General features: G+C 43.1%; 1 protein-coding gene across 3 annotated transcripts in view; it reads right to left on the reverse strand.

The window, feature by feature from the left end:
- Positions 1–1,936: 1,936 nt before the first annotated feature.
- WDR35 (WD repeat domain 35) overlaps positions 1,937–13,143 on the reverse strand; it is a 38,675-nt gene continuing 27,468 nt past the window's right edge. For 2 of the 3 annotated variants that reach the window (XM_083730056.1, XM_083730057.1), the window contains 7 exons: positions 12,929–13,061; positions 11,159–11,269; positions 10,084–10,248; positions 7,069–7,209; positions 6,129–6,285; positions 4,439–4,679; positions 1,937–3,631 (listed from right to left, as the gene is read on the reverse strand). In XM_083730056.1, coding sequence (XP_083586182.1) covers positions 3,478–3,631; positions 4,439–4,679; positions 6,129–6,285; positions 7,069–7,209; positions 10,084–10,248; positions 11,159–11,269; positions 12,929–13,061 — 1,102 coding nt within the window. In that variant the 3' untranslated portion in view covers positions 1,937–3,477. The remainder of the gene's footprint in view (positions 3,632–4,438; positions 4,680–6,128; positions 6,286–7,068; positions 7,210–10,083; positions 10,249–11,158; positions 11,270–12,928; positions 13,062–13,143) is intronic. The other variant, XM_083730058.1, reaches the window with a different exon arrangement.

The raw sequence follows: 13,143 nt of genomic DNA on the forward strand, positions 1-13,143 counted from the left end.
AGTTTAACAAGTAGAAAATCTATTCACTATCCTGAGGCCAGGAAGGAAGAGTAATGACTCCTTTACTATCTCAGAATTTAATTGGTGCTTTTAAACTAAAGCTTAATTCAACTCTTTCTATTAAAGGATGAATAACCTATGCAATTAATGGCTGCCCGTTCAACAAGCTGACGGTTATATTTTGGCTCCTTATTTATTGTGGGTGAGTGTTTAGCTACTGACAGACGGCCTCCGACAGCTTAATTTCAGGATGCGGGCCAATTTGAAGATACCAGATGAGAAGAGTTTTGCCATAAATTACGGAAAGCAAAAAATATTTTCCCTCTTTCATGGAGTAGGGGGAAAAGGAATTGCGGCTTAGGTAGCCTGTATATCACATTTCCTGCTGATGCAGCTTTTTAATGGCTTAAGTTATTGACCTCTGGGAGGTGGGGGTGTGTAATGGAAATGCTGACAGACTGTAAACCAAATGCGTACAGCTTTGGTGGTGGGGACTGTAATTAGGAATACATAAATATGCTTCAGCTATTACTTAGCAAGAGCAAACAAACTGCCATGACTGTGTGGCCAGGGAATTGTCTATTGAGGAAGAGTGACCGACCCTTGAATTCTACACGATGCCCCTCCTTTAGTCCTTGAATATTCTCCAAAAACATTTTAAAAGTCAAGAAATTCACCACTATTACAGAAGTACAACATGTTACCAGAGAGGATGATGATGATAGCGAGACAGCAAACAGAGGTAGAGCAATACAAATCCCTGATCCGCGACTATGGGGTTGTGGTGCTCATCTCGCTTTCAGGCTGAGGGAGCCGGCGTTTGTCCAGCTTTCCGGGTCATGTGGCCAGCATGACTAAACCGCTTCTGGTGCAATGGGACACCGTGATGGAAACCAGAGCACACGGAAGTGCCATCTACCTTCCCGCCACAGTGGTACCTATTTATCTACTTGAACTGGTGTGCTTTTGAACTGCTAGGTTGGCAGGAGCTGGGACAGAGCAATGGGAACTCACCCCATTGTGGGGATTCGAATCGCTGACCTTGTGATCGGCAAGCCCAAGAGGCTCAGTGGTTTACACCACTGCGCCACCCTTTGCTCAGCCCTGCCTGACTCTGACAGTGGGGAAGATTTGCTGTTGGCAGAGAAATCACGCCGGCAACGAGTATCCCAATACACTCAAATGTTGGGTGGGCAGAAGCTACTTGCAGGGGCACCCCCACTAGCAAAATGGCTACTGCTGGTGGCATGGGGGGGGAATAAGAAAATGGCACGAAAAAGACATGCACAGGATAAAACAGCCATCAATCCCATCAGCTACTGAGAGTGTTTGGGAGCAGAAGAGATGGAGGAGCTTGAAAGGTGGAGGAGGAGGCCAGAGAGGGTGCTTGGTGGAGGCCAGAGAGACTTGCAGAGGAGTTTGGAGAGACAACCTTTGGCTGAAGCTATGGTTTTCCCAGGAGTGATGTATGGAAGTAAGAGCTGGACCATAAAGAAGGCTGATCACTGAATAATTGATGCTTTTGAATTATGGTGCTGGAGGAGACTCTTGAGAGTCCCATGGACTGCAAGAAGATCAAACCTATCCATTCTGAAGGAAATCAGCCCTCAGTTCTCACTGGAAGGACAGATCGTGAAGCTGAGGCCCCAATACTTTGGCCACCTCATGAGAAGAGAAGACTCCCTGGAAAAGACCCTGATGTTGGGAAAGATGGAGGGCACAAGGAGAAGGGGACGACAGAGGACGAGATGATTGGACAGTGTTCTCGAAGCTGCTAACATGAATTTGACCAAACTGCGGGAGGCAGTAGAAGACAGGAGTGCCTGGCGTGCTCTGGTCCAGGGGGTTACGAAGAGTCGGACATAACTAAACGACTAAACACCAACAACAAAACTTGACCACATGCTGGCAAAAAAGGCAACATTCTGCAGGAATATTAAAGAAATATAAATTTATTTCCTTAAGAAACAAATAACCATATTGGCGTTATCTATAACCATTTTAGTCCACAAAGAAAGTGGTTCGTTAAATGTTGTTACAAAATAATACACGTTTTTCCATACAAAAAACATACGGAAGCAGAACGCCAAAACTAACAGCTACACCTGCATATAGATATGTACAGGTAAATATGTTTTTTTATTGAACTCTAAAGTGAGTGATAAAGTCGGTCGACGCACGTGGTTTTTTCTCGCTACATTTTTTGCCACTTCTGTATTGTCCATAGCTCTTTGCAACTGCCGCCACTGGTGCTGCAGAAAGAATTGGTGCAGGAAGAATTGAGATTGCATTCCTATACTTGCTGGAGAACCGCAGGATTCATTGTAAGTAGCGCTGAAACTTGAGGTGCAATTTCATGTACATGCGGGTTGGGTGCAGGGTTGGATGGGGCCGTCAGTTTATAGGGAAGGAACAGACAATGAGGTCTGATGAATGATAACCTATCAGGCGAAAGGGGTGGGATGGTCGCTACAGGCTGGCAGGGAGAAGGGTCTATGCAGCATTCTCTGATTGGCTCTTGCAAGTCTGCCGGGGTGCATGGGAGATCACACGCTGTTTGCAACGGCAAAGGGTTGCACGCACAACCTGAGCTTTTCCACAGAACTAAGGTCCTCTCTCCAGCAATTGTGGTCCTGGCATATCTGACTGAGTTTTAAGGTGCTGAGAGAGCATATGATTTGACTAAGCTGCGCCAAGGCTGCAGTAGCATATGTTGTCTCTTGGCACAGACTGGATCACTGAATAGTTTTTTTTAGATGGACGCAGCCTACCAATTGTTCTTTAACTGTTTAGATCAGTCATAGGCAAATGCCGGCCCTCCAGATGTTTGGGACTACAGTTCCCATCATCCCTAGATAACAGGACCAGTGGTCAGGGATGATGGGAATTGTAGTCCCAAACATCTGGAGGGCCGGAGTTTGCCTACGCCTGGTTTAGATAACAAACTTTCGTAGGTTCATGGTGTAGGTCACAGCAATAATTGATCCATGTATGCTTCTTTGGATAAACATGATACCCATGTTTAAATCTCAGTAATTGTTTCAGCATTGTGCTTAGAAAGGGACATCTGTGCAATTATTTTATGTGAAATGTAATTGGACTAGGACATTTTTACCAAAGTGCGAAAGTCATGCCAGATTTTTGTTGTTATTGTCCTTGTCATAAAACCAATGCAATTTTTACATTGGTTCCAATCACAAAATCCTTTCCTTTAAGACTTCACCTCCACTGACCCCCTACAAATCTTTTGGGAAACTATTCAGCTACACTAAAATAATAATTTAAAAATCCACTGTTTTCCCAGGCTGAGGCTGTTTTAAAGAAAGGATTTGGAATAGGATGGGCGAAATATTAGATAGCTTTTGTTTCTCTGTTTATTCCCCCCATAACAATCTCAACAGGGTTTCTAAGCATTTCATACCACATATATTTGCACTTGTTGTGCATACCGATAACAGCACAGACATTTTCCTATGATTAATAGGCCACTGAGCTGTGGCAGAGAGGGCAGAAGTTGTAATTGCTGATTTCTTGGGCTTGTACACAGTGCTTGCAAATATTGCACATCCAAAACTGATACTCTGTGATGGCCCTTCCTGTAGCAACACAGGTTGGGAGCTTCCCTTCTCCCCTGTTAAAAGAAACACAAAATGGAATTTATTTATTATTATTTTTTGAAGGAAGACCATCTACAGCATCCCTCATATTGAACAGTGTTATTGCTAGTGAAAATATGATCAGTGCTATTCAAAGCTATGTTTGTTCACAGCACCAGTGTACAGCTATTTATTTTTTAATTTGGAAAAATTACAGTGTAAAACTTACTTGATTTGTAAAACATTGTAAATATCTTAAGCAAGCAATGATAAAGAATGAAAGAAGATGAAAAAGAAGAAAACAGAAGGGAAATAGATACAGGAAAAATATAAGGGAATGAAAGAAAAAGAAAGTTTGTATCTACATCTACATCCTGGTGCATAGCTGATAAATCATGAATCATAAATCATATGGCAACTATTAGCAGCTTTAGTCATAATATGTCAGAAAAATCTTATTAGTGAGAACAACACAAAGGGCTGAGCATTGTCTTGAAATATCCAGTGATTTATGAATAAACTCCAATGCTCAGCGGTCAAATTTGAACATCCTTGAAGCTCATGCCTTGTTACTTTTATAGTAAGCAAACTAAGCTAAAAAGAGAGATTCCCAAATCAGTTGTAGTATTGCATTTTATCAGGTGGTTTAGCAAATTTCTGATTAATAGCAACCACATGTCCAGGTGCTACTACTGAAAAGGCAGTGAGTTCGAGTTTTAACCTCTATCAAAAATTATACATGAATTGCAACTTACAGGATAGCTACTTTTAGCAACATTCGGCTCACAGAGACAACATATATTATATTTTAGCCATAATGGAAATAAAAGCAGCAAGCTTACTCTTCAAGAAGACCCTCCAACTCTGACTTCTTGTTATCTTTAGGGAAGTGTTTTGTGAATATTTGCAGGGCAAGCTCTTCATACTGGTGCTTCTGGTCTGGGAGAGAGTTTTCCAAAGATTCCAGTTTAACAAAAGCTTTTGAGCAGATAGAAAAGGCTCTATTGGCACATGCGCAAAGAGCCAACAGGGAATAGATCTCTACTGCAGGAATGATGTCTTCGTAATCCCTCAGGTGAAGGGCTGCAAACAAGAGAACGAGATCTCAGCATACTTGCTTGCTACACTAAAATAGGCAGTAATAGTAGTACATGAAACCTATTATTGCCATTCATTCACCCTGGTCCACACTCTTCGTACAGAAAGTTCCCTTTGCGCTAATGGGAATGGTTTGGTGCAAACAAAATGGAACTGCATGCATGGATCGGCTCCTCCATTTAAACAGGAAAATCATTTAGTAGGAGGGAGCTTCTGTGAACATTGGAGCTCTCATACTGGCATTGAATTGCAAGTGCCTTAACTGTAAAAGTGACAAGGTTTCCTCAGATCTGCTCAGATCTTCATGCCAAAGAACCTGGGAGGAATGTAGGGGTTTCAATGGGCTTCCCACTGTGCAAGAGAATTATCTCCTGCTTTACAGACGATAAAGGGGCAATTGAGAATGGTTGGGAAAACTCTGTGAGTACCTGGAGTTAGTCAAATTCACGGATTTAATAAGGAGAAAACCTAAAATTATGGTCAAGAAACAGTGGGATTGTCTAAATGAATATTTACAAAACCAGGGCTCAGTTACCAAAATTTGGTTTAGATCAATCTTGTGAAAAATATAAAGAATGTAAAGTGAAAAATTAAGGAAAACCTATAGGAAGGATATGAAGAACAGAGGTTATAGCGACTGAAGTATAAAAGACACGTGGCGTAAAAGGTGGAAGTCTTCTTAAAACATTTTAATTAAGGTTGATAGCTTGCAAGATGGAAATATATAGCCATATGCAAGCATATATCTAGAACTGTTGTTTATGGCAAACACTTTTCTATTTTCTAAATTTCTGTTTTAAATCTTTCTTATTTCTTCTTTTACTCCTTTTTTTCTTCGTTTATTCTTTTCCCCCTCCCCCTCTTTCTTTCTGAATATTGCTTTATAGATGTATAAATAATTATGTTTATGTGTATATGTATGAAATTTGTTCTGTATTTCTTATTTGATTTTTTTGTATTCAAAATAATAATAATAATAATAATAATAATAATAATAATAATAATAATGGCAATTGAATACATTTGGTTAAGGAACACGTCTAATCAAAAGTCCAGGAAAGAATCGGAATACCATAGTTTAAAACTACTGTTAGAGGACAAGAATCCCAAGACTACATTAAATGTAGCTAAATTCTGTGCGTCTGCAATCAATCGCAGGAAGCAAGTGGTATCCCATAATGTTCAAACCCCTAAATGTTAATTACAGGGGACACACTAACAATTAATTTTAATTTTTATATTTAAAGCCTTGTTATATTCATATTGTCCCTTGTATTTCTGATATTTTTTTATGATCTGTGATATTGTGTGTGTTGATGCTGGTCTGTGACCGTATTAATAAATTCATTCATTCACATGTCTAATCCATTCAAAAGGATGAGCATTTGGAATCCCACAAACTACCCAGCGGTTCATAACAGCAAGGAATCCTACCCGTCTTCATTGCTGTATCGACATAACCTTCATAAAGCTGCCTTTGGGCAAGTATAAAAAAATGGTAAGCCTCGGCTCCTCGCCAAGCATTATCAATTAGGCGACTGTCTGAAGAGAGAACATCTTCCTCAAGCAGACCAGCTAAAGCTGAGGTAGCCTGGAAGCAAAGACAGAAGAGAGGGAAGAAAGCATGAAGGGAAAATAGTTGTCTGTGCTATTAATTTATAATGCCCATTTTCAGTTTTCACTAGTGAAGAGGGCTGCTTCAAAATGAATTTCAAACACTGTACGCAATACCATTGTCAATGTCTTTTGAATATAGCAGCAACACACACAGTGCTCTTGAATAACAATTAAGTTACCTTCTCCAAACTCACGCTCACAGAATGAGGTATGTATATCCTAAAACTAAACACATTTGTTTGGATGTGGAGCTCTGATGCAGAGATTGGCTTTCCCATATTCCACAGGTGAGAAACTGGATCTGGCCAGTGGATGGATCCTTTAATCCCCTCTGACCCCCAGTGGGCCAACTCTGATAGGTGAGAGGGGCCTGTTTAACAGGAGGAGGAGGCTGCTGTGCACAATGAAATAACAGCAAAGGGGACAAGAAGCTGTTTTTACCCACAAGGTTGCCCTTTCTCCTGTTTGCTAAGTGAGATGTGTCGCTGGGATTATTTTTGGTGAGATCTTCTACACAGGAGTTGTTAGCAGAGGAAATGACGGCATGAGGTTTCTGCGGCAATCCTGCCTGTAACCGTTTAAACCCTTTTCTGGATCTTTTACCTTTGTGAAACTATTCTCTACATACTGTTCTAAACAGCAATTTTTTTAAAAAATAAATGTGAGAAAGATCGATTTGTTGCCATCTGTTCTAGAGACATTTTTCAAAATGCTTGCTTTCATGTTTGGTGGGCGATCAGGCATTTAGGCACCGTACCTCTGAAATTTTCCCCTTGACTTTTCCCCTCTGCGCGTTTTTCATTTGTTCGTGATATTGTTCCACCAGTAAAGCTGACATCACGTAGAGCTTTTTTACACGCAAAGGCTTGGTCCTCTTTTTAGCCTCTTCGTCTGCAATCTTTTTAAAGAGAAATTTCAAAAGAAATGCACCATTAAAAAACAAAAAAGATGAAGTTTATTTTTGTTTTCTGTCTACAGCTTGAGAGTGAAAGCCTAAGGCTCATGAAATAGAAAGTATGAAACAATATGCAAATTTATACCTTATTTATAAACCCCAGCCAATCTTGCTACTAATCATCTCCCCCTTTACTCTGCAAGAGCAGCTGCATCACCACTTATGGAAGCAACCAATATAGTGGAACAGTAATGCTCTGTTGCCCATCCAACAATGGTGTCGCTGCTGCTACCTGGGGTGATGCAACTTCCTGGGGGTGAAGTTGGGTGTGTGCAAGTTCACTGACAGAACCAATCTATTGCTCCTGCTGGTGCTCCCTGGCAGCCCAGCCTCACTGCCCTGGTAAGTGGCAGCAGTGCCGCTGTCGGAAGCGATGCTGCTCCACCATGCCTGACCACTGCACTGGACTTCCCATGGCAGCTGGCTACCTCTCAAGAGGAGAGGAAACAGGACAGGATCTGTCAGGGGACTGCCATCGGAACGGGGGAGGAGGCAGGAGGATACAGAGAGCCTCCGGCGCTTCTGCAGCTCCTATCTAGCAGTGGAAAGGGGGTAGCCGGGTGAAGGGAAGGCTCGAAGATGCTATGGAGAGCCCAAACGCCTCACCTAGCCAGGCCGGCAAGGAGGCACACACACCGCTTCCGTCGCCCTGCTTACGCAGAGGGGTGAAATGTAAGGAGGGGAGGCGGAGCTTGGGGGTGTCTAAGTTCTTATGCTGGGGGAGAAACCGGAAGGGGGCACTCCCGGAATTTGCAGTTGACTAAGACGGACATGAGCTTTGGGGTTCTGCATTGTAAATAAAGGTAAAGGGACCCCTGACCATTAGGTCCAGCCGTGGCCAACTCTGGGGTTGTGGTGCTCATCTCGCTTTATTGGCCAAGGGAGCCGGCGTACAGCTTCCGGGTCATGTGGCCAGCATGACTAAGCCGCTTCTGGTGAACCAGAGCAGCGCATGGAAATACCGTTTACCTTCCCGCAGCTGTGGTACCTATTTATCTACTTGCACTTTGAGGTGCTTTCAAACTGCTAGGTGGGCAGGAGCAGGGACCGAGCAACGGGAGCTCACCCTGTCGCGGGGATTCGAACTGCCGACCTTCTGATCGGCAAGTCCTAGGCTCTGTGGTTTAACCCACAGCGCCACCCACGTCCCCTGCACTGTAAAGAGTTTGCACCAAATAAAAACCTTGAAAAGACAGGTCGGAGTCCTGCCTGGTTACTCGTGAGCAACCTCTTCCAAACCTGACAGGATCAAAGTTTCTTCTGTCACTTTTGGTTGAGGAGGCTCTCAAGTCCAAGAGCATCTTTGACATTAAGTCAGCTGCAGTTCTTTTAAGGGGACGCAGGTGGCGCTGTGGGTTAAAGCCTCAGCGCCTAGGACTTGCCGATCGAAAGGTCGGCGGTTCGAATCCCTGCGGCGGGGTGCGCTCCCGCTGCTCGGTCCCAGCGCCTGCCAACCTAGCAGTTCGAAAGCAGCTCCGGGTGCAAGTAGATAAATAGGGACCGCTTACCAGCGGGAAGGTAAATGGTGTTTCCGTGTGCGGCTCTGGCTCGCCAGAGCAGCGATGTCACGCTGGCCACGTGACCCGGAAGTGTCTCCGGACAGCGCTGGCCCTTGGCCTCTTGAGTGAGATGGGCGCACAACCCCAGAGTCTGTCAAGACTGGCCCGTACGGGCAGGGGTACCTTTACCTTTACCTAGTTCTTCCAAAGAACTGATGGAGCCCACAAAGCCCTTTTATAAAGCTGATTGACACTTTTCTGGACTTTTCAAGGATGATTCCTCCTACTGGCCAATAGTGTCAAGGTAAGCTTCAGCTGGTTTAAAGATGTCAACCAATGGGTGGTACAGTGGTACCTCAGGTTACATACGCTTCAGGTTACAGACTCCGCTATCCCAGAAATAATACCTCGGGTTAAGAACATTGCTTCAGAATGAGAACAGAAATCGCATGGCGGCAGCAGGAGGCCCCATTAGCTAAAGTGGTGCTTTAGGTTAAGAACAGTTTCAGGTTAAGAACGGACCTTCGGAACGAATTAAGTTCTTAACCCAAGGTACCACTGTATATCTTTTGCCATTTTCAAAGTGATAAGCTTTGGTCCAGGTTTCATTCTGGAAGGTGCCTTGCTGCTAATTTTGAGCAATCCAGCAGCCCTGAATGCCCCATCCTACTCTCTTGTTGTGGGTCTGCTGGCATTCAATAGGAAGGAATACGGTAAAGAACTACCTAACCCTGACACTCACACTTGGTTGGAGGCAACCCATGTTTTCACCCCAAATGCAAAATACCACCCCCTTTTAAATATGAACAGGAAATAAAATCCATTTTTTACAACAGCAGCGACAACAACAAAACCTGAAACAAACAAGGAACAAACATTTAGATACAAGCTGGCAGTTCTGTGCAGCCTTCCTTCATTAAGAGGCCAAAGTATTAATCTTCACTTGAAACATAAAAGTATTGAGCTACTGATGTATTGCTGAAAATATTGCAGCCTTAGTATACGGATTATGTGTTTGTAAATTCTCATCCAGAGAAGTGTGTGGCTAAAGTTGCACACACAGTGAGGAGCTGCTGTTCAGAAAATACATGCCATGCACACCTGTGTGCTTGAAAGCCCAGATAAAAGGCTTCACTGGATAAAAGCTACAGCATACGATTAGAAATGCATACATTTGTTCCCAGAAACAGAAGCAGCATCGTTGTGCAAAGTTAAACCAAAAGCTCCAATATAAAAAGTAAATTATCTTAATTAATAAGCATTGCTTATCATCAAAAATGCACACATATATTGGACAGTTCATCCACAATAACCATACCTTGAACATGAGTTTAGCAGCGTCAAAAAAATAGTTGGCTTTACGATACAACTCAACAGCATCAAGGGGCTTGTTCTTTTCTAATAATTGAGATGCGTATCTAGCTAGTAGAGAGCCAATCTCTTTCATATTGTGTTGTTTAGCCAGTTCAACAGCTTTACTCCACTAGAAGCAAAGGTAACAAACATTAAGTCAATTAAATACAATTATCTATCTATCTATCTATCTATCGATCGATCGATCGATCGATCTATCTATCTATCTATCTATCTAAAAGGTCCATTCTCTCAAGCAAAAGAGCTCTGCTGCTGAAGAAAATTGGTTCAGGCCTTAGGGCTTTGAAGCTACTGGTAAATCCTATTGTGGTGGAATATTGGGAGACAACTCAGGGACAGAATCAATGTAGCTTCTGCTGGTACTCTCAGCGGCAAAACAGTACAGGTGTTGCACTGCCAAAGTTTTGGAAAGACTCTATGCATCAGGGTGAGGAACCACTTTTAGGCAGAGAGCCACATCTAGCGCTGGGCGATATCTGGCTTTTAACACCAGCTAAACATCAGGATATACCAATATATCATGATGTCTGAAATCAAGATGGAGCTACATAGAGGCATTGGCTGGTCTAATCCTTTCTCCTGTGTTAATTCCCAAAATACCAGCCTAGATTCCAAGGCAGATAATAGCAGCTTGGGGAGTCTGTGCATAAGGGAATTGGAACTGGCACAAGGAAATATAGAAACAACTTCCGTCGCAATACCTACATTGTTGTAAGTCCTGATCTGAATTGTGTTTCTCCACTCTGCCAGCTGCTTTTAGGAAAATTAAAAGGCTACTGGGAGTTCTGATTTCAGGTCTCTTATGCAATTTGTGGCTTGGCCCTCGGACACAGAGCATAGGAGGATGTAAGCAGCTAGTCAGTACGAATCAGTTGATTATTAGAGGTTATTATGTAAAGGCAATCCTGGCTGTTGGGGGGAAATGATATTAGAATGAACCACTATTAGGTATTAGAATGAAATTAATGTGCAAACAACTTTCCAGTTCAGCAACTCCTGTGTTGGACTTATATTGTTACCTGGTTGAGATTTACACAGATATCTACTGCATCCTTGGGTCTGTTACACTTGAGAAAGGCTGCTACAGCTTGTTCACACATACCCACAGTAACAAACTTGTGGGCTATGTCCTGCAGGAGACACCAAAAGCATAATTAAATTGCAGAAGGAGAGCATTATTAGGGTGATTGCCAATTCAGTTGTACTCAAGAGTATAGGTAAAGGGACCCCTGACCGTTAGGTCCAGCCGTGGCCAACTCTGGGGTTGTGGTGCTCATCTCGCTTTATTGGCCAAGGGAGCTGGTGTACAGCTTCCAGGTCATGTGGCCAGCATGACTAAGCCACTTCTGGCAAACCACAGCAGCACACGGAAACACCGTTTACCTTCCTGCTGGAGTGGTACCTATTTATATACTTGCACTTTGACCTGCTTTCAAACTGCTAGGTTGGCAGGGGCTGGGACCGAGCAACGGGAGCTCACCCCGTTGCAGGGATTCAAACCACCGACCTTCTGATTGGCAACTCCTAGGCTCTGTGGTTTAACCCACAGCGCCACCTGCGTCCCACTCAAGAGTACAGCCTGACTTTATTGGATCTGCTCTGAGTAGGACTAAATTGGCTATCACCCTATGTCTGTATTGTCTAAACTACAGATACCAACTGCAGATACTTCGATACTAATAAATTCACCATGACATATGCTAACAAGGAGACTACTTTGTCAGATGCATCTGTTCATTTGATGGATGTAGAAGCACAAAATCGTTACCATATGTAGCAACTAGCAGAAATTCTAACGTCCTTACCATCTTCTCCATATTTTAGGCACATCAATAAAATTTAATGCAGTGATCAGCTGGGATATAATCCCCCCCGCTTTATGATAAGCAATGTACCACTTTTCTTCCTGTGTCCCCTTTAAAAAAATTTTTTACAGCTGACATTCTTTCTACCGGGGTTTGGTGTTAGAAAATTTAGAGCTCTGAAGAGTGTTGAGAAAGAACATGCCCAAGGATATTTTTGTGTTAAATATCTCATTCTTTCTCTCTCTCTCTCTCTCTCTCTCTCTCTCTCTCTCTCTCACACACACACACACACACACACACACACACACAAAATCAAAGATGTCTGTGTTGTCACCATCTTCCAAAACTCAAAATGTGGTTTAGGATAAATAACATAAAGGATCTGATTTGTGTAAATCAGTGGTTAGTTGCTGGATGAAGTTAGGTTGTTCTGACAAGCAGAACCACAGGCCCAGATTGAACTAACCTGGCATGCTAGCAGAAACCAGAACAAACGTTTCTGCTGGTGCAACAGGTCTTTCTGCCCTTCTCTCTTCCCCCAAAATCCACCTTGGAGGGTTGGGGAGAACACCCAAAACAGTATGAAGGGGGTGGAGAGGAGAGATGGGGTTGTTCCATCTGGCTAGCAAAAATGCTTGTGCTGCTGGAACAAACAGAGAAGCGCGATGCTGTAGCCCTCCCACAAAATGTCATCTTTTGCATGTTTACTCAAATGGCTACGCTTTGCTTCCACAGCTGGAGGAAGCAGTGCTTCTGAACATCAGTTGCTGGAAGTCACAGGAGGGGAGAGGGCTCTCGTGTTCAAATTCTGCTTGTGGGTTTCCAATAGGTGTTTGGCTGTCAACTGTGAGAACAGGATACTGGACTAGATGGGACACTGGACTGATCCAGCAGGCTCTTCGTATGTTCTTAAGTCCCAGGTAGTCATGTACAGGATTACAGCCTAAGGGTGAGAATTCACAATAAGTAGCTTTCCATACTTACAGGAAGCAATTTGTTGTTTTCTGGAAGTGAGTTAGCCAAATCTTCTAGCGCTTGATAGTCTTCCAGCATATAGTAACATTCAGCCAAACGTTCGTGGTTTCTGCCTTGTACATAATATGGCACGGCATTTGTCCTATAAGAAGTTGGGCATGGGTAGGAGAGAAACCAGATCTCTGATGATCTGTTAATATTACCTGCTTGCTATTGTCAGATTG

This window comes from Podarcis gaigeae, assembly GCF_964106915.1.
Source record: "Podarcis gaigeae genome assembly, chromosome: 3".
Taxonomy (NCBI): Eukaryota; Metazoa; Chordata; class Lepidosauria; order Squamata; family Lacertidae; genus Podarcis; species Podarcis gaigeae.